General features: G+C 51.1%; 1 protein-coding gene across 2 annotated transcripts; it reads left to right on the top strand.

Moving 5' to 3' along the window:
• Positions 1-790: 790 nt before the first annotated feature.
• Lipe (lipase E, hormone sensitive type) lies at positions 791-22,981 on the top strand. Of its 2 annotated transcripts, none has more exons than XM_029570064.1 (10): positions 791-1,697; positions 11,641-12,176; positions 15,541-15,631; positions 15,745-15,890; positions 16,194-16,379; positions 16,494-16,785; positions 17,492-17,719; positions 17,858-18,034; positions 21,682-22,103; positions 22,390-22,981. In XM_029570064.1, the coding sequence occupies exons 1-10, from the start codon at positions 791-793 to the stop codon at positions 22,621-22,623; spliced, it is 3,219 nt and encodes a 1,072-aa protein (XP_029425924.1). In that variant the 3' UTR covers positions 22,624-22,981. The 2 variants fall into 2 exon arrangements, with proteins under 2 accessions (XP_029425924.1, XP_008844635.1); XM_008846413.3 differs by lacking the exon at positions 791-1,697 and adding an exon at positions 3,617-3,804.
• Positions 22,982-25,180: the final 2,199 nt, after the last annotated feature.

Here is a 25,180-nt window from a genome sequence, read left to right on the forward strand (position 1 = left end):
ATCGTCCTCGACAGCATCATCACAACAGCCTCATCAGAAGTCACTGCGTTCTGTGAGTTTCCAATCTAGTACAGGAGATATATACACAGAAACACAGTTCAAGGCAAAACAGTGTGAAGAATCTCAAATGCCATTCCAAAAGGTTTTGAGTCTATAAAAATAGGAGAATGATTTTTTTGTTCTTTAGCATGGGTATAAAATGATCAGAGTAACAATATAAGATAATTCAGTTGGCAACCAGTTGCAGCAATGAACAAAGAGAAAACAATTATTATAACTATAGAGACTCCTCAAGTGTTTCCCCAGTATCAGGAAGAAGAAGAAAAGAAAAAAGAACCATGGTGACATGCATCTGTAATCACAGCACTTGGAGGAGGATCAGGACTTTGAGGTCAGCATGGGCTACACTGCGACCCTATCTCAGGAGGAAAAGAAAAAGGATGGGGAAGACTAAGTTAGGGTGCTTGCCTTATAAGAAGGGTCACTGCTTATTTTAACTGAGTGGTGGGTGGGGTGGGGCCCTATTTATGACACAAGAGGGCAAGCCCCTCCCTTTTAGTAAGAGAGTACTGGGCACACAAGCCTCCTTCCAGTCCTAATCCCTCTCCCTAAGTAAGAGGTTCAGAGTGATCGCTTGGCACAGGAGTGGGGGGCCAGCAGTGATATACCCACTAACCAGCTGCCTTATAAAGACAGACCAGGAATGCCAGGATGAAGGAGTAGAGCCCAAAGGGAGGTGCCATCATGAGAGGTCTGTGAAGAGGGAAGCCTGAGGGGTAGGGGAAGAAGGATGAAGGCTGGGAGACCAACCTCTCTCACGAGGGAAACTGCAACAACAGAGCCAGGTTCCACCTCAGTATCTAGGCCACACTGGGAACCTGAGCTACACCAGAGACCTACAGTCCAGCCAGAGCCTGGGCCAGAAAAGATACTCACAGCCCAGCTAGGATCCAAGACTCTGCAGGAATTCAGTTCCCAACAGAAACAGGGACTCCAGCATGAGCCCACTGCCCAACACAAAGCTGAATTCCAGCAGGAACCTAGAGCGCAATACAAATTTGCTTTGCTCCAGAAATTTCTTGCCCCATTAGCCTCCCCTGCACCACAGCAATCATCCTCCAACCATAGCATGCACATGGATCAACCGGAAGCTACCTCCCATCAGGGACCTGGGCCAGTGACTACAACTCCACCAGTACCACAGTTGAAAGAGGGACTTGAAGCACTGCCAACATCTAGACCAGTAGAACCATCTCTAGCTCAACAAGAAGCTGAGTCAACATCCACAGCCCAGGTCACACCTGAATCCAAAGTGAGACCCCCTACCCAGACTGAATCTACATCCCAAGAAACACCTGAACAGTCAGCGCCTACAGCCCAGCCAACACCTCCAGTCCAAGGAACCCAATCCAAGAATAGATCTTTGAACGAGTGGGAATTTTTAACAAGATTGCATGAACTATCCATACAGCGAACAGCCCAAGAGTGGAAGACGTTTTTTGACTGGGTCACAGATTCTGATACAGAAGATTTGAATTCATCTTCAGAGTCAGATTCTTCAGCCCAAAAGAGTGGGACAGTGACCCCAGGAGCCTTCAAAAAGAAACCTGATTATCAAACCGTGTCAGGATATGGTGGAACATCGCCTTATGGGAAGGAAAACAGCATCCAGAGTCACAAACACTACCAAGGCACAGGTGAGTCTGAACCTGGAGGACTGGAACCTTCCAGGGACATCAGGTCATCCATCTGTCAACAATCTTGTGAGAAAAAGACCAACACCCCCAGTTTGTAGATAAGGGTGCTGAGGCATAAAAATCAAGGATCTTCCACAAGGTCCTGCAGTTAGGAGCAGCAACCCAGGATTCAAACCAGGTTTTCTTCCTCTACACCAGGCTGCCCCCTACACGGAATTTGAGGAAAATCAAATTGAGCTAGAAAAGAGTTCTAGCCCAGGAAACAGGACAAGGCACCCTCCTCCAGGTATTCATTCATTGGCCCACAAAAGCTGGCCAAGCTTTAGCTGTGGGGCAGGCACTGGGGTTACAGCAGCAGCACAATGCTCGGTGTAAGCCTCACCCTTCGGTGTCAGTATAGATAAACTGAATATCCGGGATGTTCACAACCTCTGCGTTTACCAGGTCGGGCCTGTGCTGCCAGGAATACACTGGCCTTCACTCCCAGTCGGCTGCCTCCATGGGGACTCAGTTCAGGAGGAATGACCTTAGGACTGTCTCTCAATGAGTTTCTTGGGGGTTTGGGCTGCCCATGGTGGGTAAAGCAGTGGAGTCCTGATTCTTCCCATGAGGACACAAGGAAGGTCATAATCCTGGGCAATGGTGGTGTTTCCACTAAGGGGCCTGTCCCTCCGTAAAGGCCTGGCCTGTCTTCCTCAGAAGACTGAGCAGTTAGCATTTCAGCGCCAAGGTGGTTGTGTGCTCTGGGAGGAAACTGAGGCTTACTGTTCCCAATGCAGAAGATGAAAAACTGTTTCTCAGGGTTCCAGGACCGTCTAAAGAAAGAGGTGTGGAGATCGCTGCTCCTCACTCAGTAGGCAGTTGCCCTTATGTGCATGCACCTCCCTAGACACTGCTAAGGAGACCACTTGGCAGAGTTGGCCATACGGGCATGCATGAGCTTTGTGGCCTCCTGTTTCCCATCTCTTCCCAGGCACACCAGCTCACTTTCAGTGGGTTGACCCCTTGGCTGGAAGCTGCTGGGAGACAGGGGGTCAAGAGGGGTAGGGGTGACAAATATTTTCTTTCCCTTCATCTCTTTGATTCTAGATTAGGAGAGACATGACCAAGAATAACCTCAAGAAAGATAGAGCAATATAACTAGAAGAGAGAGAGGTCCTGTGGGTGGTGGCTCAAACCTGTAATCCCAGCATTGGGAGGTAGTTGCTTTGCTGAGAGATTAAGGCTAGCCTGGGCTACAGTGTTCAACTTTCACTAATCACAAATAACAGCAAAAACAAAAACTGCTGGGAGGGACCCAGGCATGCTGGTGCTTTAATCCCAGCACTCAGGAGGCAGAGGCAGGCAGATCTCTGTGAGTTCAAGACCAACCTGGTCTACATAGTGAGTTCCAGGCCAGCTGGGGCTACAGGGAGACCCTGTCTCAAAAAGACCGAAGGGGGGAAAAATAAAAAAACGGAGAGGAAGAAGTCGGGGGCTTCCCCTAACGGCTGCCAAGCACAGCCACGCCCCTGTGTTGGCCCTGCCCCTGATGGAGGGCCTGACCCCCATATCCCCATACCCCCTAGGGGAGACTGAGGAGCCAGCTCTCCCCTCTCCTCCTGGCAGGTGGGTTGGGCCCACTTCATGGGAAGGTGCACCTGCATGTGAGCCCAGGGGTTCTCAGTTGGGGTGACCCCCTCGGGGCTCCACACCATCCCTGTCCCAGATGTTTTTGCCTCCTCCAGGGTTGCAGTGTGTGTGTGTGTGTGTGTGTGTGTGTGTGTGTGTGTGTGTGTGTGTGTGTGTGTGTGTGCGCGCGTGTTGGCTGCGTCCCTTTAACGCGAGAATGGGCGGAGCAAAGCCTTCATCCCCACGCCCTTTAAGGAGGAGTCCAAAGAGGAGCCAGCCCGAGATTGGATGGTTTAGGGGCCCGGCGATGGTGTGTAGTAAGGATTGACTGTTGGGGCGGGACTTGACGGCTGGCACTGGGCCCGGCGCCGGGACCGCGGAGACTTGATGGAGTCAGTCCGGGAATTGGGGCCCAGGGGGGTCCAGGCCTCGAAAAAGACCAAAGACGGGGCAAGGAGCCGCAGTCGCCGGCGGTGGAGGAAAGCCAAGACCAAAGGTGAGCCGGCCGCGGGTCGGAAGCAACAGTGCACATCCCGCCGGGCACTGCGGACGGGGTGGACTGACCCACTGCCACGAGGAGGGGGGAACCGCGGACTGAGCCATTGAGTCCTGCGTGCGGGGACCATCTATTGTGAGAAGGGAGCTGATGAGAGCGGAATGTCTCACCTGGGCCGAAGGGCCATGCGGGCTGCCCCAGCGCCCTCCTGGGAGCACAGTCCGGAATGCCTGTAGGCTGGAGTACAGCCCCCGCTAGGGCTCGGTATTCCCTGTGTGACCAAGGACAACAGCTGCCCTTGCTGCTTTCGGCCAGGGAAATGGTTCAAGGGCCGATTTTCAGGTCTTCGGCACTCTTGAGAGGATAATGGAGAAGGGGTTTAGCTGCTGTTAACCAAAAGAGGAAGTTTAGGGGTGAGTCAGGAAAAGGTAGAGGAAGGAGTACCCCCTTAATGGGAAAAGCTCATCACAGCCCCTTCATCCCACCCTCAGTCAATCAATCCATCTGTTCTCAGTCCACCAGCTTGTCAGCTCATCCCCACCCGGACTTAGCTTCCTGAGCTTCACTCCTTCCAGGACATGGGGGCTTTAAACTGGCTTTGGACCTTCACACCTTCCCTAAGGAGAGGGATGGGCTGTCATTTAGGTTCCCCAGATCTAGAAGGCTGGAGAAATCTCAACAGACCAACAAAGAGGTTGCAAGGCTCAGGTCGGAGCAGGCATTACGTCCTGGCTCAGTTATGAGTCTTGTCTGTTTTTGTGGTACTGGTGATAGCCAAACCGGGGGCCTGATAAAAGACAAGCCCAGGGCCTGGTAAACGTTAGACAAGAGCTGCACCATGCAGCTCCACCTGCAGCCCATGAGAAGTACCTGTGCAGGAACTGTGCATGCTGATAGCAGTATCTGACTTGGAGAGCTGTTGTGTTTGACCCATAACAAACCCTCAGGAGAGGTGGATGTGATAATACTACTGTTAGACCCCACCACGTAGTGAATTCCCTGTAAGTGGGGTTGTGTCTGCCTTGTTTACCTAGAATGCCATTGCCTAGAATGCCAGGCACATGGACATTCAAATATTTATTGGATTGATAAGTGAAGGAATGTGTGAAGTGTGACATGGGGATACTAATAATCATGCTTCCCTTGATGTTGCCTGGAGGAGTCAGAAAGAATCTACCTGAGTAAGGCTCCCTGCACAGCTATGGCCCAGCCAAGCCTACTCAGAAACCCAAGGACCTACCAACTCACAAAGGCTCTCTATGAATTCCCTGTCATTTCCTGAAGCTCTTCCTGGTGCCAGGGCTGAGACAGGTGAATCAGACCCACCCCTGCTCCAAGGGTACCCAGACTGGCTAGAGCAGTCTTTGTTATCCATGTGATCTTGCCAGTAACTGGATGAGGCTGCTGTTATTATGATCAGCCCATTTCCCAAATGATGACACTGAGACTCGGAGCCTTCCTTACCCTAAGACAGAGATGGCCACCTTCAGCCTTCTCAAAACAGGGAATAGGGAAGTTGGAAATTACTGTGTGCCCCAACCTTAATTCTGGACCCAAAAGGCTCCAGATGCATAGATTCAATCCCCAGACTTTCACTCAACACTTAGTGGTGCCAGACCAGGCCTTTCTGTGACTAACAGGACCGACTCAGTGGAGCTGGAGACACAAATATTAATCAAATCAAACTATTGTTGCCAAGCATGTGGCACATACCTATGATCCCAGCACTTAGGAAGCTGAGTCAGGAGGACTGTCAAGTGTTCAAGGCTACGTAGTGAGTTGCAGGCCAGTCAGGGCTAGAGACTCTGTCTCAACTCCTCTCACCCTCCCCCAGAGGCTATTACTGTGAACAACACAATGTGATAAATCCAACAAAAGGAAAAGGCCTGGGGCTGGGAATACACCTCAGTTGGTAGACTGCTTGCCTAGTATGCACAGAGCGCTAGGCTCTATCTCCAGTACCACATAAAGTAGGCATGGTGGTTACATGCCTTTTATTCAGAACTAGGGTGGTAGAGGCAGGAGGGATCAGAAGTTTGATGTCATCCTCGACTACATAGTGAATCTGAGGACAGCCTGGGATACTTTAAAAAGGGAGAATCCTGAAAAATGAAAGAGAGAAGCTTCCCAAGGAGGTGACATTAGAGTCAAGAAAGGACAGACATTCACAAGAGGGGCAAAGAGGACAGCATAGGTAAAAAGTCCTTGAGGCTGGAGGAAGCAGCAGGTGACAAGGCAGAGAGAGCTCTGAGAGGGAAGGAGGGAGAGAGGGAGGGAAGGAGGGAGGGAGGGAAGGAGGGAGGGAGGGGGGGAGGACAGGGGAGGCTGGCCTCTAGTTTGCTTTGGGAGGCCATGTCCAGGATAGAGGCTTTATCCTGAGAGACAGGCAGGGAGGTATTGAAGGGCTGGAAGTATGTGATCAGATTTGTTTTCAAAAGATCCTCTGGATGCTTTGCAGGAAACAGACTGGACAGAGGCACCCAGAGAGCTTTACATTCATGCATGCTGTGGTGTGGACAAGGGAGGAGGCAGTGGAGGTGGGAGATGGGCCAAGTTGCAGAGCTTCCTAGGACATGGTAGATGGGACTAGCTGACAGACTAGATGGGGATAGGGTGAGGGAGATGGCCAAGATAATTCCTTAAATCTCTGCTTGAACAAACAGCAAGTTCTGTTCTCAGCATACATGTATAGATCAGGACACATCCAAACATGTACATAGATCTTTTGTTTTGTTTTTGTTTGGGTTTTTTTAGGGGGGTTGGGGTTTTGGGGGGTTGTTTGGTTTTGGGGATGTTTTTTGGTCTTTTTGAAACAGGGTCTTCTTGTAGCCCCCGTTGTCCTGGAACTCACTATATAGACCAGGCTGGCCTTGAACTCACAGAGATCTGCCTGCCTCTGCCTCCCGAGTGCTGGGACTAAATGTGTGCACCACCACACCTGGCACTTGTTTTATTTTTTGAGACATAGCATTGGCTGGCCTGGAACTGGCTCTGTAGCCCAGGCTAGCCTCAAACTCACAGAGATCCTCCTGCCTCTACCTCCCGAGTGCTGGGACTATGCCTAGTCAATTTTGATGCTGCTGTTTTTGTTTTTCTTTTCCTCTCACTAATGAGGATCAAACTCAAGTCTTGCAACTCAGATACTTTTATGTGTGGTTGGTTGGATCCATGAAAGTGGAACCTATGGAACCCAGGACTAAATGGACCAATACTATGCTCAGTGCTAGAAATATTAAAAGAAAATGTAATAGGAAAGACACAGTCACCTCAGTATAATTTAAGAACAACATAAATATGCAGGGAACAATGAGAATGCATAATAGAGTTCCTGAACTGATTTTTAGGATTAAGCCATATTTTTTTTGTTTTAAAATACATTATTTTTAGTTTATGTGTATGAGTGTATTGCCTGCATATATGGAAATTCACCTGTGTTGTGCAATGCCTGTGGAGGTCAGAAGATGGAGTTGGATACCCCTGGAACTGGAGTTACAGACAACTACTAGCCACCATTGAGCCATCTCTCCAGCCCGTCATTTTTTTTTTAATGTTTTGCCTGCATATAATGCACACATTGCACATGTGTGTACAATGCCTTCAGAGACCAGAAAAGGGTGTTTGATCTCCTAGAACTAGAGTTACAGACAATTCTTAGCCTCTATGTGAGTGCTAGGGATCAAACCCAGATCCTTTGCAAGAGCAGCCAACGCTATCAGCATCTGAGCCATCTTTGCAATCCTGGATTAAGACATATTATGATGTAGATAGAGGGATACAGTGAGACTGGACTGACAATAGACTTCCTTAAAAATACTTGTACAATATCCTTGAGTCAAGCTTGAGTCAGGATAGTCTATTTCAAAACCCTGGATTGTGATATAAGGATAATAAGACATCTTCAAATTCAGCATTCCAAAATTATCTATCTCCATATTTCCCTGGGATTGGAAGAGAGAGTGACTACAAGATACCGAGATGACTCTGAAAACACTTTGTTCTTGAGAGCAGAGATGGATTATTATCAGACAGAAATGACGCAGTGGAAATACCTGCATAGCATATAATGTTCTTTATAAATATGCAGAATTGAGACAGTGGTGGTGGACGCAGAGGTCTTGGTCGGCAAGGCTAACAAAAACAGTGATAAAACACAATGTTTCATAAGTGAATTTGAAATGTATGGCATATTCTCATTTTAAGTGCTTTTAAGTGTTTGCATCTTTCCAGACAACTTCCGAAGCTTTATGGAGCCAGAGAATCTAATAGTTACTTAAAATTCAAGCTACTGGGATTGTCAAAAGAAAACAACATCCAGCCCCTTGTGTTGGGGCTGTCTGTGTCCATGTACCTGGTCTGTGTTGTAGGGAACACTCTCATTACCCTGCCCATCAGCACTGAGTCCCACCTGCCCACTCCAATCTCTCTTTCATAGACATTCGTTTCACTCCCACCACAATCTCTAAGATATTGGTGAACATCAAGGTACAGAACAAAGCCATCACGTATGAAGGTCACCTCACCCAGACGTATTTTTTCACGGCCTTTTCTGTACTGGATAGTGTGTTGCTGACAGTGATGGCCTATGACTTGTTTGTGGCCATGTTACTCACTGCACTACATAATCACCATAAGCCCTCAGCTTTGTGGTCTTCTACTTCTACTATCTTGGCTAATCTGCCTGACCTATTCTTTGATTCAAAGTTTGTTTTGTTTATTTTTATGTGTATAAGTGTATTGCCTGCATGTAAGTGCACCCAAGTCACGCAATGCCTACAGAGGTCAGAAGTGGCCATCAGATCCCCTGGAACTGGAATTAAGGACAGTTGTTAGCTGCCATATGGGTGCTGGAATCCAAACCTGGATCTTCCGCAAGAACAGTCAGTGTTCTTAACTGCTGAGTCATCTTTCCAGCCCCACATAAAATTTTTAAATAAATTTTTAAAAAGAAAAACCTCAACTAAGACCCATCATTGCCATTAACTTTCTAAACTCCCCTGCAGACGGTAAGCCAGTATTTTCTGGAATCTCCAGGGATGAACAGAGTTTTTATGGCCTCATCTATATCTTCCCATGATAGGCAAGGCATAGGAATTGGAAAAGGAAGCCAGTAGTATATCCAGGACCTTCCATGGGCCAAATGCTGTACTAGGTTTTCATTCAGATTAAGTCGTATCTGGGACTGGGGAATGGCTCAGTGATTAAGAGCACTGGCTGCTGTTGCATAGGACCCAACTTCAATTCCCAGCACCCACATAGCAGTTAACAACCATCCATAACTCCAGTTCCAGGGGATCTGACACCCTCTTCTGGCCTCCACAAGCGTTGCACAACCTAGGTGCACTTAAAATGCATGCAGGCAATACACTCAAACACATAAGATAAAAATAAATTGTTTTTAATTTAAAAAATAATAATGGGGTGCACCTTTTAGATGAGAACAGTTAGGGAACACCCCAAGTTGAAGCTTTAGGGTGAGAAAGAGCTGGCTGGGCAAGGAGGATATAGAGGAACATAGTGTCTGAGCCGTGGTTTCCCCATATGTAACATGGAGTTGGCCATCATAGAGAGTGGGCTGTGCAAGGGAAGTGGTAGACAGAGGATGCCCAGTGTAGAAACACCACCTCATAGGACCTGTGGCTCAGGCCCCTAGCTGAGCTTGGCACTGCTCTTAATTGGCTTTTGTCCTCCTCGGAGGGAAAAGCAAGGCTGGCCGCCTCTTTTTTCCCCCTAACAGCTGGGGCTGCCTGTGCCAGGGCCAGTCCAGAGGGTGGGAACTGAGATCACTGAGCCTTTGGCTCCCTGAATCCACATGGGGGAGAGGGGAGGGCAGCTTGGCTGGGGGAGAGGGGACAGTGTGTTCAGAACTAAGGCTGGGACTCCTGAGTCCTAAAGGAGAAGAAGACTGGCTCTGGACTCTTGAGTCTGAGGGAAGAGACTGGGGTCTGGACCCCTGAGTCAAAGAGATGGGGCTGGGCACCAGGACACCTGGGTTCTAAGGAAGAGGAACCTGGCACATGGACTCTCAGTGGAGTTGGAGGGGCAAGCAGGCAGGACACTCAAGGAGTTGGACTCTGGCATCATTTTATAGCATGCGGTTCTCACTATCCTTTCTGGGTAGGAGATGAAGCAAGCGGCCACACCCTAGCCAGGCTGGCCCCTCCCCCAGTTTATCCTAGGCTGCTACTGGCACTAGCCTCAGACCAGCTGTTCCAGCCTGGGGAGCTCCAGTTCGGAAGAAGCAGCCAGGGAGGGGTGAGTGCAAAGCCAGCTGAGAGACAGAGAGGGCCGTTGCAGGAACCTGGGGCCTGGAAGGGAGAGGAGACGCTGTCTTCTAGGGAAACAAGGGCCTGCAAACCCAGGAGGAGCAAGGCAGGGCCCTGGGCTTCCAGAGAGAAGAGTCACTTGGGCATGGTAGTGTCCCCACCAAAGGGTCAAGGGCAGTTTATCCAGGACCTTGGTGACAAGCTATTCAAATAACAGGGTAGCCTGGGGAGAAAAAGGATTCTGGACGAAAGATCACAGAGGACCGACTGTGAATGTCAGGAGCCAGGCATAGCATGGGGCAAGTTTTAAGGGCTAGAGCTAGAAGCTGAGCCTTCAGAGTGCTAGGGGAGGTGCCGTGTGAGTAGCAACTCTGGACCTAAAGATCTGGGTTTGAATTGGCACTCTCCATACAGCCTTCAGCTCCTTACTGAACCTCAGTTTCCCCTCCTGTAAATAAGGGTCCTAGCAGTAATAGAGTTGTGAACCATGGCATTCTGAGGTTTGGGGACTAAACCTTAGCTGGACCTGGCTAGTGAGCCCAAGCTTAGCAGTATGTAGTGCTGTTTGAAGCAGGGGAGCAGAGAATATGCAGTCTAAGGCAGGTGGACAGGCCCGAAGGCCAGGGAACCTGCAGGGAAAGAATGATGCTGAGTTTGGGGGATCCCACTGAGGCACAGAGAGGGAGCTGGCATTGGGAAGAGATTCCACAGGCAAGTTTGAGGGACCAGGAGGGAGTCCTCAGTGTGGTCAGGAAGGAATGATGAACTGAGTTCAGAAGGGCTGAAGCCAGGGTTAGCAGAGTCCTTGGAGACAGTAATGGCCAGACTCGGGGGATAAACTCGCCCAAATATTGTTGGAAGAGAGGAGCTTGTGTATGACACCTGGAAACTAAGAAGGAAACACAGAATGGGGTTCAAACTCCTGGGTCTGAAAAAAGGGAACAGGCTGGGCATCCAGGCTTCCCAGAACCAAGAGGAACAGGTCTCAGGAGAGTAAACAAAGGCAGAAGTCTACTCTTGAATCCCTAGAAGAAAGAAGGAAGAGGGTGAGCCAGCTCCTGGGGTAGAGAAGAGATGCAGAGCTAGCAAGCCAGGTCCTTCTGGGCTCAGGAGACTGGACCCCTAGATCCAGGGGCAGAGGGGAAAGCCATGGACAGCCAGTGTCTAAGTCCCTGAAGAGAGCAGGGGCTTCTGGGTCTGGGTTTTGACTCCTGGGTCTGAAACAGACCTAGGGCTAGAACTCCTAGCTCCTAGGAAGAGAAGCAGGTACTGGGGACTTGGAGTCATGTGTCCTAAGGCAGAAGCAGGATGAGGCTCCGGACTCCTGGAAGGCAAGGGGGTGAACTCCTGGGTCTGAGGGAGGAGGAACCTGAAGCCCAGACCCCTGAGTCTCAAGGGGTTGGGATCAGACCCTTGAGCCTGAGGAAGAAGGGGTATAGAGCTTGGACTCCTGTATCTGAGAGGGAGGGAGGAGCCTGGGTTGAACACTTGGGCCTGAGGGAAGAAAGGTAGGCCCTGGAGTCCTGGGCCTGGCTGAGCAAGGGGTGCTCACAGGCTTCCCCCCTGCCCACAGCTTCAGCATTCTCACATGGTATGGATCTACGCACAATGACACAGTCACTGGTGACTCTAGCAGAAGACAACATGGCCTTTTTCTCAAGCCAGGGTCCTGGAGAGACAGCACGACGGTTGTCCAGCATCTTTGCAGGTGTGCGGGAGCAGGCGCTGGGCCTGGAGCCAATCCTGGGCCGCCTGCTGGGTGTAGCGCACCATTTCGACCTAGACACTGAGACACCGGCCAATGGATACCGTAGCCTGGTGCACACAGCCCGCTGCTGCCTGGCACACCTGCTACACAAATCTCGGTATGTGGCCTCCAACCGTCGCAGCATCTTCTTCCGTGCCAGCCACAACCTGGCAGAACTGGAGGCCTACCTGGCTGCCCTCACCCAACTCCGTGCTCTGGCCTACTACGCCCAGCGCCTGCTGACCACCAACCGACCAGGGGTGCTCTTCTTCGAAGGAGATGAGAGAATCACCGCCGACTTCCTGAGAGAGTATGTCACGCTACATAAAGGTTGCTTCTACGGCCGCTGCCTGGGCTTCCAGGTGAGTCCCTTGCCCCATGTCCCCCTGGGCCCATAGTGAGGGCACTAGTGGCCCATAACCTTGAAGCATAGAATAACCACAGTAATCAGTATCACTGGATTCAGGAAGCAGGCAACAGAAGGCACACACACAATGACACAATCAGCAGGAGCTCAGAGTTAGACTGAGGGGGAGGGGGGGGTCTCAAACTCATGACCCAAACCAGATCTATCATGTGAAAGAAATCATTTCACTAGCTGGGCTTGCCCACTCAGGCCTGTTAAGTTGCAGCTACTTGGGAAGCTGAGACAGGAGGATTGCAAGTCCAAGGCCTGCCTGAGCTACAGAGTAAAATCAAGGTCAGCTTTGGTAATTTAGTGAGATTCTGTCTCAAAAATAAAAAGAGGAGGCCGGGTGTGGTGGCACACACCTTTAATCGCAACACTCAGGAGGCAGGGGCAGGCGGATCTTTGTGAGTTCAAGGCCAGCCTGGTCTGCATAGTGAATTCCAGGACAGCTGGAGCTCCAAGGAGACCCTGTCTCAGACTAAAAAATAAAATTAAAAGAGGGGAGCTGGAGAGATGGCTCTGCAGTTAACAGCACTGGCTGCTCTTGTAGAGGACCTGGGTTGGATTCCTAGCACCCACATGGCAGCTAACAACTATCAGTCCCTAACTCCAGTTCCAAGGGATCTGACGTCTTCTTCTGACCTCCGTGGGCACTGCACGACATGGGTGCACTTACATACATGCAGGCAATAGACTCATAAGCATAAAATAAAAATGATAAATAAAACATTAAGGCTTGGTAGCACACGCCTTTAATCCCAGCACTGGGGAGTTAAAGCAGGGGGATCTCTGAGTTCAAGGCCAACCTGGTCTACATAGCGAGTTCCAGGCCAGCTGTCTCAAAAAGACAAAAAAAATAATAATAAAAAGAGGACTGGGGATATAACTCAGTAGTTAGAACACTTGTCAAACATGCATGAGGCCCACAGTTCAGTCCTCAGTACCAGAAAAAAAAAAAGGAAATCTTTTTATTAGATTTCCCACAACTCTGTTGTCTTAGACCCAAGAGTTTCTCTTTCTCTCTCCAAGTATTAGGGATTGAACCTCGAGCCTCATGTATGCTAAGCAAGAGCTCTACCACTGAGCTACATCCCCAACCCCCATTCACTCTTTTTTTTTTTTAAGTTTGTTTTTTTTTGGGGGGGGAGTCTTTTTTGAGACAGGGTCTCCCTGTAGCCCCAGCTGTCCTGGATTCACTATGGAGACCAGGCTGGCCTCAAACTCCCAGTACTGGGATTAAAGGTGTGCGCCACCACACCCAGCCCCATTCACTCTTTTATGTTACCTGTCTGGCCCCTGTATTAGAGCCCTGTAGGAGGGTGATGAGTATTGTTCTCAAAGGCCTGTTCTATGTGAGTATGCCCCCCTTTCATGTCCACTGAGATTCTGGAAGGGATGGGGGAAGGTGCCAGCCCACCTGTTGCTAAAGTTGCTATAGAATCGTGCTTTCCAGGCAGCCTTCTGGATAGAGCTGACAAGCCTCTCAGAGTTGGTGACCATGAGAAAGATCGCTCTCTTCCCTGAACTAGATATTTTTGACCCTAGCTGTGGGCCTTTTCCTACCCTTTTCCCATCTCAAACCACCTCCAAGAGATTCAGCTTGTCAGCACATGGAAAGTGAGATATCCCAACGCCCTCAGGAGGCTGGAGGCAGGAGGATTATTGAGAGTTTGAGGCCAGTCTGACCAACATCATATGTAACATAGAAAGACTCTGACACAAATTAATTAATTAATTGATTGATTGATTGATTAATTAATTAAATAGAGGCAAAAGTGACTTGGGGACTAGAAAACTGGGGAGCCTGGAAAACCAGAATCAGAGCAGAAGCCCAAGTTGCCCCTGTCTGAGGTCAGTGTTAGCTCCAGGCAGCCCCAACCAGCTGTATGAAAAACTTCAGCAGGACTATCTGGAGCTACGTGATCCTCTCGGGACCTCCTCTCACTTCAGTGATAAATTAGCCTGCCACTCTTTCTGCCTCCCCATCCTGCTCTACCACTCCAGGCTTCCTAGAGGGCCAGTTGGTCCTCAGCAACCCAGAGCAGGTATCTCTGGGAATCCCCCCTCACCCAAGCTAAGCCCAGGAATACTGACCAGCCAGGCAGAGCCAGCCAGCTCCCCACTCTCATGCTCTGACACTGACACTGGAGTCACAAGAAAGAGATCCAGGCTGCCTGATCATTGTCCCAGCCACCCAAGGCCAAGAGTTCCTGCGCTCTCTGGCTTACTGGGCTCCTGGCCAAGAGCATGGCCAGGGCCACCTGCCAGCCCCTTGAGGACCCAGCTCTGCTACAGTGCAGGGCAGCCTCCCCCTGCTAAAAATGCCAGCCCCCACCCCAGGATGGTAGAGGCCTCCAGATCTCAGTCACTGCTCAGTCCCTGCACCCATCAAAGCCTAGCACACTGTAGAACTTGTTCAGTGTTTACAGAATACACACGTCTGCTGACCTCTTGGTTTGGCCTTCTGTGGCTGTTTCCTCTGATGCTGTCTCCACTGTCTTCATGTCTGTCCCCTCTCTGCCACCTGCCACGTGTCCCCCAAAACTCTTTGACAGCCTTCTGTCCTAGGCACTAGCTGACCTCCCCCTATCTGTCAGTACTATCTGTCATGATCTATTTCCCCATTTGTGGCTTTCTGTTGCCCCATACCAGGCCCCACTGCCTGCTTCACCCTCCCTTTCTTTCTGACTTCAGTTGTATGCCCTTAACTCCCCAACTCACAGCCCTCCAGATGCTCCCCCTACACCTTGCTAAGAATGAATCAGATTCCTCAGCCTGGGCCCTAGGCCCTATAGGATCCCTCTTTGCCTCTAGGATCCCCCTTGCTCTTGTCCCCAGCTCATTCTGCTCTGGGTACACCATCATGTCCCCTGTCCCCTGCTTCCCTTCCTCCCCTACTTTCCATTGCTACCCATGCCCAGCATTTGACTTCAGGTCCTACACTCACTCCATCCTCTCCTGGAAGTACCTCTCCCCTCATTTAGATCCCTGCTCCCAGGCCTGGCCAGGTAACCTGACCCATAGTCGTCAGTGCGGCCCATCTACATAGTGCCTAGTGCCTTCCTTCAAATCATTCATTGTTTTTGACGTTACGCCACACATATTTTTATTTGTTCATCATCTCTCTTCCCTTGGAGGATACCAGGTCCATGAAAGCACTCACGGTGATGCCCAGCATAGCGTGGTGATGCCCAGTGTAGCATAGGAACTCAGGAGAGGTTACTAAGTGAATGTGCCTGCCCCCATCTCTGTTCCCACTTGTGCCCTATCCTCATCCCTCTCCTGGGTGGTTGGGTGACACAGGCGTCCCTTCACAGTTCACGCCTGCCATCCGGCCGTTCCTGCAGACTCTCTCCATCGGGCTGGTGTCCTTCGGGGAACACTACAAACGCAACGAGACAGGCCTCAGTGAGTGCCAGCTGGGTCCTGCCCACACCCTCTCCTGTCCCCCTTCCCTAATCCTTCTGAGAAGCCTAATCCAAGGAGCACGAGGGCTCCTTGACACCCCTTCTGACCCCCAGGTGTGACCGCCAGCTCCCTCTTCACTAGCGGCCGATTTGCTATAGACCCAGAGCTGCGCGGGGCAGAGTTTGAGCGAATCATCCAGAACCTGGATGTGCATTTCTGGAAAGCCTTCTGGAATATCACTGAGATCGAGGTGCTGTCGGTGAGCACAGGGCCAGGTGGGAGGGAGCCCACCTGGATGAGGGAGGGAAGGTAATTTTTCTTTAGGGATGCAACCCCCAAGTGATTACCCATGCTGCAGTAGATGGTCATACACCCCTGTACATACAGCTACACAGATGGAGACCCTGAGGCCCAGAGACCCATCAAAACCACAGCTGATCAATGTAGAGTCCCAGGTCCAGGGACAGCACATGAGGGGAAAGACCAGAGTTGGGAGGGGAAGAGGGAAGAGGCCCCACCACCACCACACCCCTCCCCAGCATCTATTCTGTTCCCTCCCCAGTCTCTGGCCAACATGGCATCCACCACTGTGAGGATAAGCCGCCTGCTCAGCCTGCCACCTGAGGCCTTTGAGATGCCGCTGACCTCTGATCCCAAGCTCACAGTCACCATCTCACCTCCATTGGCCCACACTGGACCAGGACCTGTGCTAGTCAGACTCATCTCCTACGACCTGCGGGAAGGACAGGTAGGGCTCCTGACCCTATAAGGTGGCAGCCCCAGCCCAACATCCTGAATCTCTGAGCCTACCCCCTGGGAGGGATAAGGTCCAAGCAAACTCACCCTGTCTCCCCACCCACAGGACAGTAAGATGCTCAACAACCTGGTAAAGTCTGAGGGCCCACGCCTAGAGTTGCGCCCACGGCCCCAGCAAGTACCCCGTTCACGATCCCTGGTAATCCACATCCATGGCGGTGGCTTTGTGGCACAGACCTCCAAATCCCACGAGCCCTACCTCAAGAGCTGGGCCCAGGAGCTGGGTGCACCCATCATCTCCATCGACTACTCCCTGGCTCCCGAGGCCCCCTTTCCACGAGCGCTAGAGGAGTGTTTTTTCGCCTACTGCTGGGCTGTCAAGCACTGTGCCCTGCTTGGTGAGACCCAGGTCCTTGCTGTCACAGATCCTGCTCTCACCCGTGCCCTGGCCACTCTTCTTCAACACCTGTCCTGTCCTGTAGGGGTGCTGAGCCTCCTAGGTCCTTAAGCCTCAGCCTCACCTCCTCTGCCTGACCCGAGCCCCAGCCCACCTTCCCTCGCCTGCCTCTGCAGCTCTTCCACAGGCTACCCCATTGCTCTCTGTCTTCCATCCTGGCTGCTTCATCGCTGCCTCCTGCTCCCTCACTCCAGCCTTTGTTGCCAGTGCCTGGCCTGCTATCTACCTCCTGCTCTCCTACACTGCCATTCTCCTGGTCCTTGTGCCTTCCTCTTATGTCAACATCCTGGGAGGGCACCAGGGTACAAAGCGAGGAGTGGCTCAGTCCTCCTCGCTGTCAGCCTTATCCCTGACCTTTGGTCTCCCAACCTCTGATGTTCCTGCCTTGGGAAACTGCCCTGAGCCTTTTCTTACCACCTGCCCTTCCTCATGCCCTCCAGACTCCCCAACTTCCCCAGCACTTCCTTTCTGTTCCACTTCTTCCTGGTCCTCTGACTGCTACTTACCACATGGGTCCAAATCTGTACCTCGGTTTGCCAATACCTAAAATGGCATTCTGCTTGATCTTGAGTATTGTATGCCCCACCTGACAGCCCAGTCTTCCCAGCCCATGGCAGGCTGTGACCGAGCTCTTCTCCCCTAACCAGGTTCAACAGGGGAGCAGATATGCCTTGCAGGGGACAGTGCGGGTGGGAACCTCTGCATCACTGTGTCCCTTCGGGCAGCAGCCTATGGGGTAAGGGTGCCAGATGGCATCATGGCAGCCTACCCGGTCACCACACTGCAGCCCGCTGCCTCTCCTTCTCGTCTTCTGAGCCTCATAGACCCACTGCTGCCACTCAGCGTGCTCTCTAAGTGTGTCAGCGCCTATTCAGGTGAGGCCTATGCCTTCAGAGGTGCTTGGATGCTTGGATGCTGGGTGCTTGTATGCCTCAGATGCCTCTAGTTCTGAGTGACAGAACTGGGCCTAAAAGGAGAGGAGACCAACTCAGTCCCTCACATACACTCTGCAGGTACAGAGACAGAGGACCACTCTGACTCAGACCAGAAGGCACTAGGCATGATGGGGTTGGTGCGGAGAGACACATCCCTGCTCCTCAGAGACCTCCGCCTGGGCGCCTCCTCATGGCTTAACTCCTTTCTGGAGCTAAGTGGACGCAAGTCCCAAAAGACCCCGGTGCCCACAGCAGGTGAGTAAATGGCCTGTCCCAAGGCACCCATCCAGAACAGCCTAGACAGATAGCTTGAGACAGCAAAAGTCCAAGAGGAGGAAAGGAGCTGAGCCCTGGGACACACCAGGATGCAGAAACCACCTTCCTGGCTGGTTTGATCCTGATCCCACAGTACTGGTACCTCAGTTTTCCACAGCAGACTACATCCTGGACATTCCCAGACTTTTGGTTCTCTAGGTGGTCTCTCAGTCCCATGAATTGCCTCAAAAACCTCCCTGGGGCTGGAGAGGTAGCTCAGGGAGCAAACATGAAAGCCTGTTTGGACCCCAAGAACCATATAAAAGCTGGGTATGGTGGTGCAAACCCATAACCCTAGCACTGGTGGGATGGAGCCAGGCAGAAATCAGTGAGCTCCAGGTTCAGTGAGAGAGCCTGACTCAGAAAATACAATAGAGGGCTGCAAGCTGGCTCAGCATGTACCAGTGCTGGGCAGCCAGACAACTGAGTAAGAACCCCAGAACCCACATAAAGGTGGAAAGAGAAAACCAACTCCACAAGAAAGTTGTCTTCTGACCTCCACACATCCGATGTGGCACATGTACCCACATACACATACCATATGCACTGCATGCTCAGTAATAACAAGTTAAATTAAACCTAAAAAAAATTAATAACACTGGGCATGGCATAGTGGTGCATGCCTTTAATCAGGAGGCAGAGATAGGTGGATCTCTGCGAGATCGAAGCCAGCCTGGTCTCCATAAGGAGTGAGATCGAATCCAGCCTGGTCTACATAGCAAGTTCCAGACCAGCTAGTACTACAGGGAGACCCTGTCTCAAAGAAGAAAAAAATAGGGTAGAGAAGCAATTGAGGAAGAATCCCAGCATTTACCTCTGGCCTCCACCTGCACCGACATGAGCAAGCTCACCCATACACTCATGTACATACATACATATGCACACATAAGTGCTCACAAATCCTCCCTCAGAAAGACCTCATAAGCTGGGAAGTGAATGACAAAGATTTATCACATCTTGCCCTGATTTTCAACTCAAAGCACTCTACCCAAGTCCTTTGGACCCTCAAGCTTTGGTCAAAGGGACACAGGGCTCATATTCCCCAGGAAGGGGTTGTCAGCCAACAGCACAGACCATGGAAGGTGGAGATTTCCTGTGGGAGGTAAGAGGACCTTCCCCGCCATAACATTTAAGAATTTTTTTTAAGCACAATCAATTCAACTCATTTTCAATCATTCAACAGGCACATTCACTGTTCTTGTTAAGAAAATTATTCCTGGACAGGGGATAGATATAGCTCAGTCAGTAAGATGCTTGTAATCCCAGTGCTGGGGAGGGAGAGACAGGCAGATTCCTGGGGCTCTCTAGCCAGCCAGCTGACTCCATGAGTCTCAGGCCAGTCAAAGACCCTGTCTCAAAAAACAAGGTGGGGCTGGCAAGATGGCTGAGCTAGTAAAGGCCACCAAGCTTGACCTGAATACAATCACCAGAATCCACAGGGTGCACAGAGAACCTACTCCTAGAAACTGTCCTCTGGCTTCACACACAGGCACCCACGTGTACACAAAATTAAAAAATTAAAAATGGGGGGTGTTCTGGAGAGATGGCTCAGCATTTAAGAGCACTGGCTGCTCTTGCAGAAGACCTAGGTCCAGTTCCCAGCACCCACATGGTGGTTAACAACCATCTGTAACTCCAGTTCCAGGGGATCCAGCACCTTCTTCTGACCTCTGTGGGCATTGCACAACACAGGTGCACTTACATACATGCAGGCAATATCTCATACACATAAAATAAAATTTTTTTTTATTTTTTAAGGTGGTTGGTATCTGAGGAATGACAACAGAAGTTGACTGCTGGCCTCCACACATATGTGCACATACATACCCACAAGTAGATTATTCAGTTCACGTGTTTTATTTGAAATTTAGGTTTTCATTTTAGGACCTTCAGATGAATACAGATATACACACAAAGACAATTAAGTTGAATCTGATGGTGAGCAGTGGAGAGTTCCCTGTAGGAGAAGGTGACCAGGTACAGTCCCTGGAGACACACTCCATCAGTGCCTCTCTGGCTACTGGGTTAGATATCAATATCCATAACCTTTAGTTTGCCCCCTCTCTGAAATGGGTATGATAAGAGTACCTGCCTGCCTTATTAGATCCTAGTGAGGAGTACTGCACCCATTTGTGTCAAATGCCAACACAATACTGGGCATACATATGTGTTCTTAGAAGATGCCAGAACCCCTTGCCCTGTGTCTACAGTTGTATTCTACCGATTATCTAGGTCTCAGAACACCTAAGTGATTATTCCAACATTGTCTTGAACTTTGCCTTCATGGTTTGATAAGACAAGTTGTAAAAACTGAAATGTTGGGCCAGTGTGGTGGCACACACCTGTAATCCCAGCACTAAGAGGCTGAGGCAGGAGGATTCCATATTTTGGCCTAGCCTGGGCTACATAGTAACACTCTGTCTCAGAGATAAAACCCTAGTTGTAAACAGTGGAGTTCCAATTAACAGACTTGAGCCAAAATGGGCATGCCAGGCAGACTAGATGGGTACATGTGGTCACTTGCTTGCCTGGTTACTTAAAGGGAAGGGATAAAACTGAGAGACATGAAGGATGTTTTGGAGAGCAGTTCTATGCAGCAGCATACCCTGGAGATTCCTGTTTGCTGCTTGTGAACAGAGGCTTCAAGCCATGTGAGCTCATACATACCCTCCTGTCATGTAGTCACAAAAAACTGGCTGGGGGCTAGAGAGACCTCTCAGCAGTTAAGAGCACTGGCTGCTGTTACAGAGGACCCAGGTTTGAATCCCAGTACCACATGGCAGTTAACAACTGTCTGTAATTCCAGGAAACCTGATGCCCTCTTTTGACATCCACAGGCACTGCACAACACTGGTGCACTTACACACATGCAAGCAATACACTCATACACATAAAATAAAAATAATAAATTTTTTTAAAAGATGGTTGGCTGGACCTCCTGCTGGGGAACCAGGAGGCAACTACAACAGGGCATGCTGCCTGGTAATAAATCCTTAATACCAGTCTGGGGGTGCAGCTAAGCAGCAGAGCACCTGCCTCAAATTCACCCACCAGTGGGGGCCTGGGGGTCTGGCTCAGCGATAGAACACTTGTCTAGAATCCACCATTGGGGGGCTTGGAGCTGATGTGCAAAGCTGTGCATTCCATCCCCAGCACCAGGCACAAACACACACACACACACATTCATGTTGACATATTATGATCTTTCAAGGGGTAATAGTAATTAATCTTATATAGCCTGTGTCACTGAATTCTTAAATTCTTACAGCTTAAGAACTAAGGACTATGTCTCCTTTACACTGAGAGGGGAAGAAAAAGGAGGCACCCAGAAGTGAACTGACTTGCACACCCTGTCCCTAGAACACAACCCCACTTCCAAGGTCATCTCAACTCCACCACCCCCGTAAGAACTGCAGCCCTGGGTACAGGAACACCCTGCCCATCCCCTAGGAGAGTCTGGGAGTGTCCTAGACCTCCACAAGCCACAATCTTTCCCCTGACCTTGCCTATCTGATCTATCTACACATCTTACTCACTGCCAGGCATATCTAGCCTCCAGGCAGCCTCTGACTTTGCCCCTCCCACAGAGCCTATGCGAAGGAGTGTGTCGGAGGCAGCCCTGGCCCAGCCCGAGGGCCCGCTGGGCACAGATTCCCTCAAGAACCTGACAGTAAAGGACCTGAGCGAAAATAGCAGCTCGGAGACGTCAGACAGCACCGAGCTGTCGCACTCGGCGGAGACACTCGGCCCCACCACACCGTCCGACGTCAACTTTTTTCTACGGCCTGAGGATTCCCAGGAAGAGGCTGAAGCTAGCGATGAGATGAGCACCATGGACAGAAGCCCTAGCGTGCACAAGGCCTTCCCCGAGGGTTTCCACCCCCGGCGCTCCAGCCAGGGCATCCTCCGCATGCCCCTCTATTCGTCACCCATCGTCAAGAACCCCTTCATGTCGCCTCTGCTGGCACCTGACAGCATGCTGAAGACTCTGCCACCTGTGCACATCGTGGTGAGCGCGGACCCCCGCGAGAACAGAGCCTAGGGCTGGGAGGGGGGCTGCAGGACTCTTGTCTTTTGCAACTTTGTTGAGCCAGAGGCTTGGGCCAGTGGAAAAGATGGGGGCGGGGGTAGCCGGGGTTGGGCAAAGGCTGGGGATCCAGTTTAACTCATTCTCGTTCCCACACCTCCACCTGTTCCCTTCCGTTCTCTCCCCTCGTCCCCACGACCCCCTCCTCTGTCCACCTCGACGTCCTTGTCCATGCGCTTCTCCCTCCCTCCACCCCCGTCCTCTCCAGGCCTGCGCTCTGGACCCCATGCTGGACGACTCCGTCATGCTCGCGCGCCGACTGCGAGACCTGGACCAGCCGGTGACGCTGAACGTGGTGGAGGACCTGCCGCACGGCTTCCTGAGCCTGGCGGCGCTGTGCCGGGAGACCCGGCAGGCTGCGGAGCTGTGTGTGGAGCGCATCCGCCTGGTCCTCACTCCGCCCGCCGCACCCACGCCCGCACCCACTGCGCCGCCGAAGTGAGCCCGAGCGGGACCGCGCCGGGAGACAGGGATGGGGGGGGGGGACACTAAAGACCTCTTGCTCCCACCTGCGCCAGCCTCGTGATGAGTGTGTTCCGGGACGGGCCGTGGGGCCCCGCGAGGGGCTCTGCGCCCGTCGGCTCCCTCCGTGGGGCTGGACGGGAGGGGGCGGGCTGTGCCTTAACTCGGGACATAAAGGGTCGGGGGCAGGGGCCGAAGCTGAGTCTGGGGGAGGGGGACGCACACACACCGGTCACCGAGACAGCTGGACCTGCACTCCACCACTGCCTTCTACTGCTGCTGCGACCTACCACTGCTGGTGGGTTTTATCTTTTGTAAATAAAAGTATATTTAATTAATTTGGCCTTTTTCAAATACGGTGAGATGTTTGCCCAGCAGGGGGCAGCACCGAGTTCAAACGTCTAGAAAAGGGGAAACCTAGTCTGTGAGTTTCTTTTGTTTTGAGACAGGGTCTCACTATACAGCCCTGGCTGCCCTGGAACTCACTATGTAGACCAGGCTGGCCTCTAACTCACCGAGATCCGCCTGCCTGGCAGAGAATCTCATTGACAGACAGCCACCTCCCCCTGGCAATCCAGGTTCAGTGTCAGAAGACACCAGCTTCCAGTGCCTCCCCTTGAAGACCTAACTGTTCCAGGGGAAGTATTCCCTTTACAAAATGAGAGAGAGAGAGAGAGAGGAGAGATGCACATGTACTCCAAAGGCAACATCGACCTAAACCACCCACATAACTAGAACAAAGTTAACAGGAATTCAAAAACAAATTGACTATCAAATCCACCTGAAATCCAAGTTCTATCCACCTGTGATCTTCCTTCAAACCAGCTAGGAAGGTCTGGCTCCCTGTAGACCTTGGATTTAGAGAGAGAACCCAGGGCCTGTCCATCCTAGACTGAGGAAGTCTATGTAGTGGTGATCAGGGAGGGTTTCGGAGGAGGTGACCTTGGCCTTAAAAAATGGAGCACAAATTCACCAGGCAGAGAACCATGCCACAGGTAGCAGGCAGCAATCAAGGCTTCCTCCATACCAGAAAATCAAGTGTAAACTGGGGAGTGGTCTGAGGGGCCCAGCAATCAGCAAGATTGGAGAAGGGCCCAGACTACAATGTGAGCTACAGCTGTAGAGCAGCAGGGATCCCTATCACAGTCACTGAAGGAACATCCTGAGGCACGGCGCAGCACGGGGGATGGACAGAAAGGATCAAGACTGAAGCCTTGAAAGCAAAGGAGGGGGCTGGGGGCAAGAGAAGGAAAGGCCTGGGCTGGGACAGAGGCCATGAGAGTAGAGAGTACCGGAGGAGCATCCCAGAGCCATCAGAGAGGCCACATGAGTAAGACTATTTAAGACAGAGATGGCTCGGCAGTTAAGAGCATTGGCTGCTCTTGCAGAGGACCTGGGTTCAATTCCCAGCACCCACATGGTGACTAACAACTGTAACTCTGGTTCCAGGGGATCCGATGCCCTCTTCTGACCTCTGTAGGCATTGCATAACATAGGTGCCCTTATATACATGTAGGCAATACACTCATACACATAAAATAAAAATAATTTTTTAAAAATTTTTTAAGATCAAGGGTACAAGGATAACTGTTAGGTTTAGCCAGGGAACAAGTAGACAGTGAGGCTGTCTGTTCCTGTGAGGGACCTGGGGGTACAAAATGCTCAGAGCTGTTTCCATGAGACACTGCAGAACATTCAAAAGAGCAGTATGGGAATATGGGGGCTCACTCTAGCTGGGACCCTTCTGGAAAGAATGGGTAGGTGGGGTTGGAGGAGGGCCAGAAAAAGCCCTGAAGCTCATGGTCCACAATAAAGGAGTGGGTCATGGGAGACGCCAGTGCTAGAAGGTTCTGATGATCAGCTGCAGAGGGAGGAAGTGAAGCAGGAAGGAATAGGATGTAAAAGGAGTTTCAGGAGGGAGGGTGTGGTCCATGACAGATGAGAATCAAAATGTTATACTCAGGCCTCAGCCATGACCATGTAACCTCACAGACCTCCTCCACCAGAGCTGTGGGAGGCTGGAATCCAGTTGTAGTGGGCTGAAGAGGAAGAGGAAGATAAAGGATTGAGCCTTGGATAGCACACATCTGTAGAAGTTAAGGGGTTGAGGGACAACTGACAGGAGCTGATGGGGTGAGGGGTGGAAATGATGAAGACAGGTTTTAATCATATCAGAAAGAGACAGAAGATGTAGAAGCACAAGAAAGGCAGCCTGGGATCCCCACCTCACCAGTCCTCATTCACCCAAGACTTCTGAACCAAAACCTCTGATGAAATCCACTCACGGTGGCTCACACCTATAACTCAGCACTTAAGAGGCTGAAGAAGGAAGATTGCCACCAGTTTGAGGCCACCCTGGGCATACATAGTGAATAGTGAGTTCTATTATGTAGCCTAGGAAGGTCCCAAACTGTAGCCCAAAGTGAGACTCTATCTAAAAAAAAAAAAAAAAAAAATCAAGGATTTTTTCAAGGATCAAGAGCCAAAAACAGCCCCTCCCCCCCTTTTTCTTCCACGGCCCTCTCTGGCAACAAATA

The sequence above is a fragment of the Nannospalax galili genome, unplaced genomic scaffold, assembly GCF_000622305.1.
Source record: "Nannospalax galili isolate Female #2095 unplaced genomic scaffold, S.galili_v1.0 scaffold1623, whole genome shotgun sequence".
Lineage (NCBI taxonomy): Eukaryota > Metazoa > Chordata > Mammalia > Rodentia > Spalacidae > Nannospalax > Nannospalax galili.

What these genes read in the sequence shown, in the direction of transcription:
- Lipe (XM_029570064.1), top strand. Translation starts at nt 791, where the DNA reads ATGAAGGCTGGGAGACCAACCTCTCTCACGAGGGAAACTGCAACAACA. An exon ending in GCCGCTGCCTGGGCTTCCAG is followed by an intron (nt 12,177 to 15,540) that starts GTGAGTCCCTTG and finishes GTCCCTTCACAG; the next exon opens with TTCACGCCTGCCATCCGGCC. An exon ending in CAAGCACTGTGCCCTGCTTG is followed by an intron (nt 16,786 to 17,491) that starts GTGAGACCCAGG and finishes TCCCCTAACCAG; the next exon opens with GTTCAACAGGGGAGCAGATA.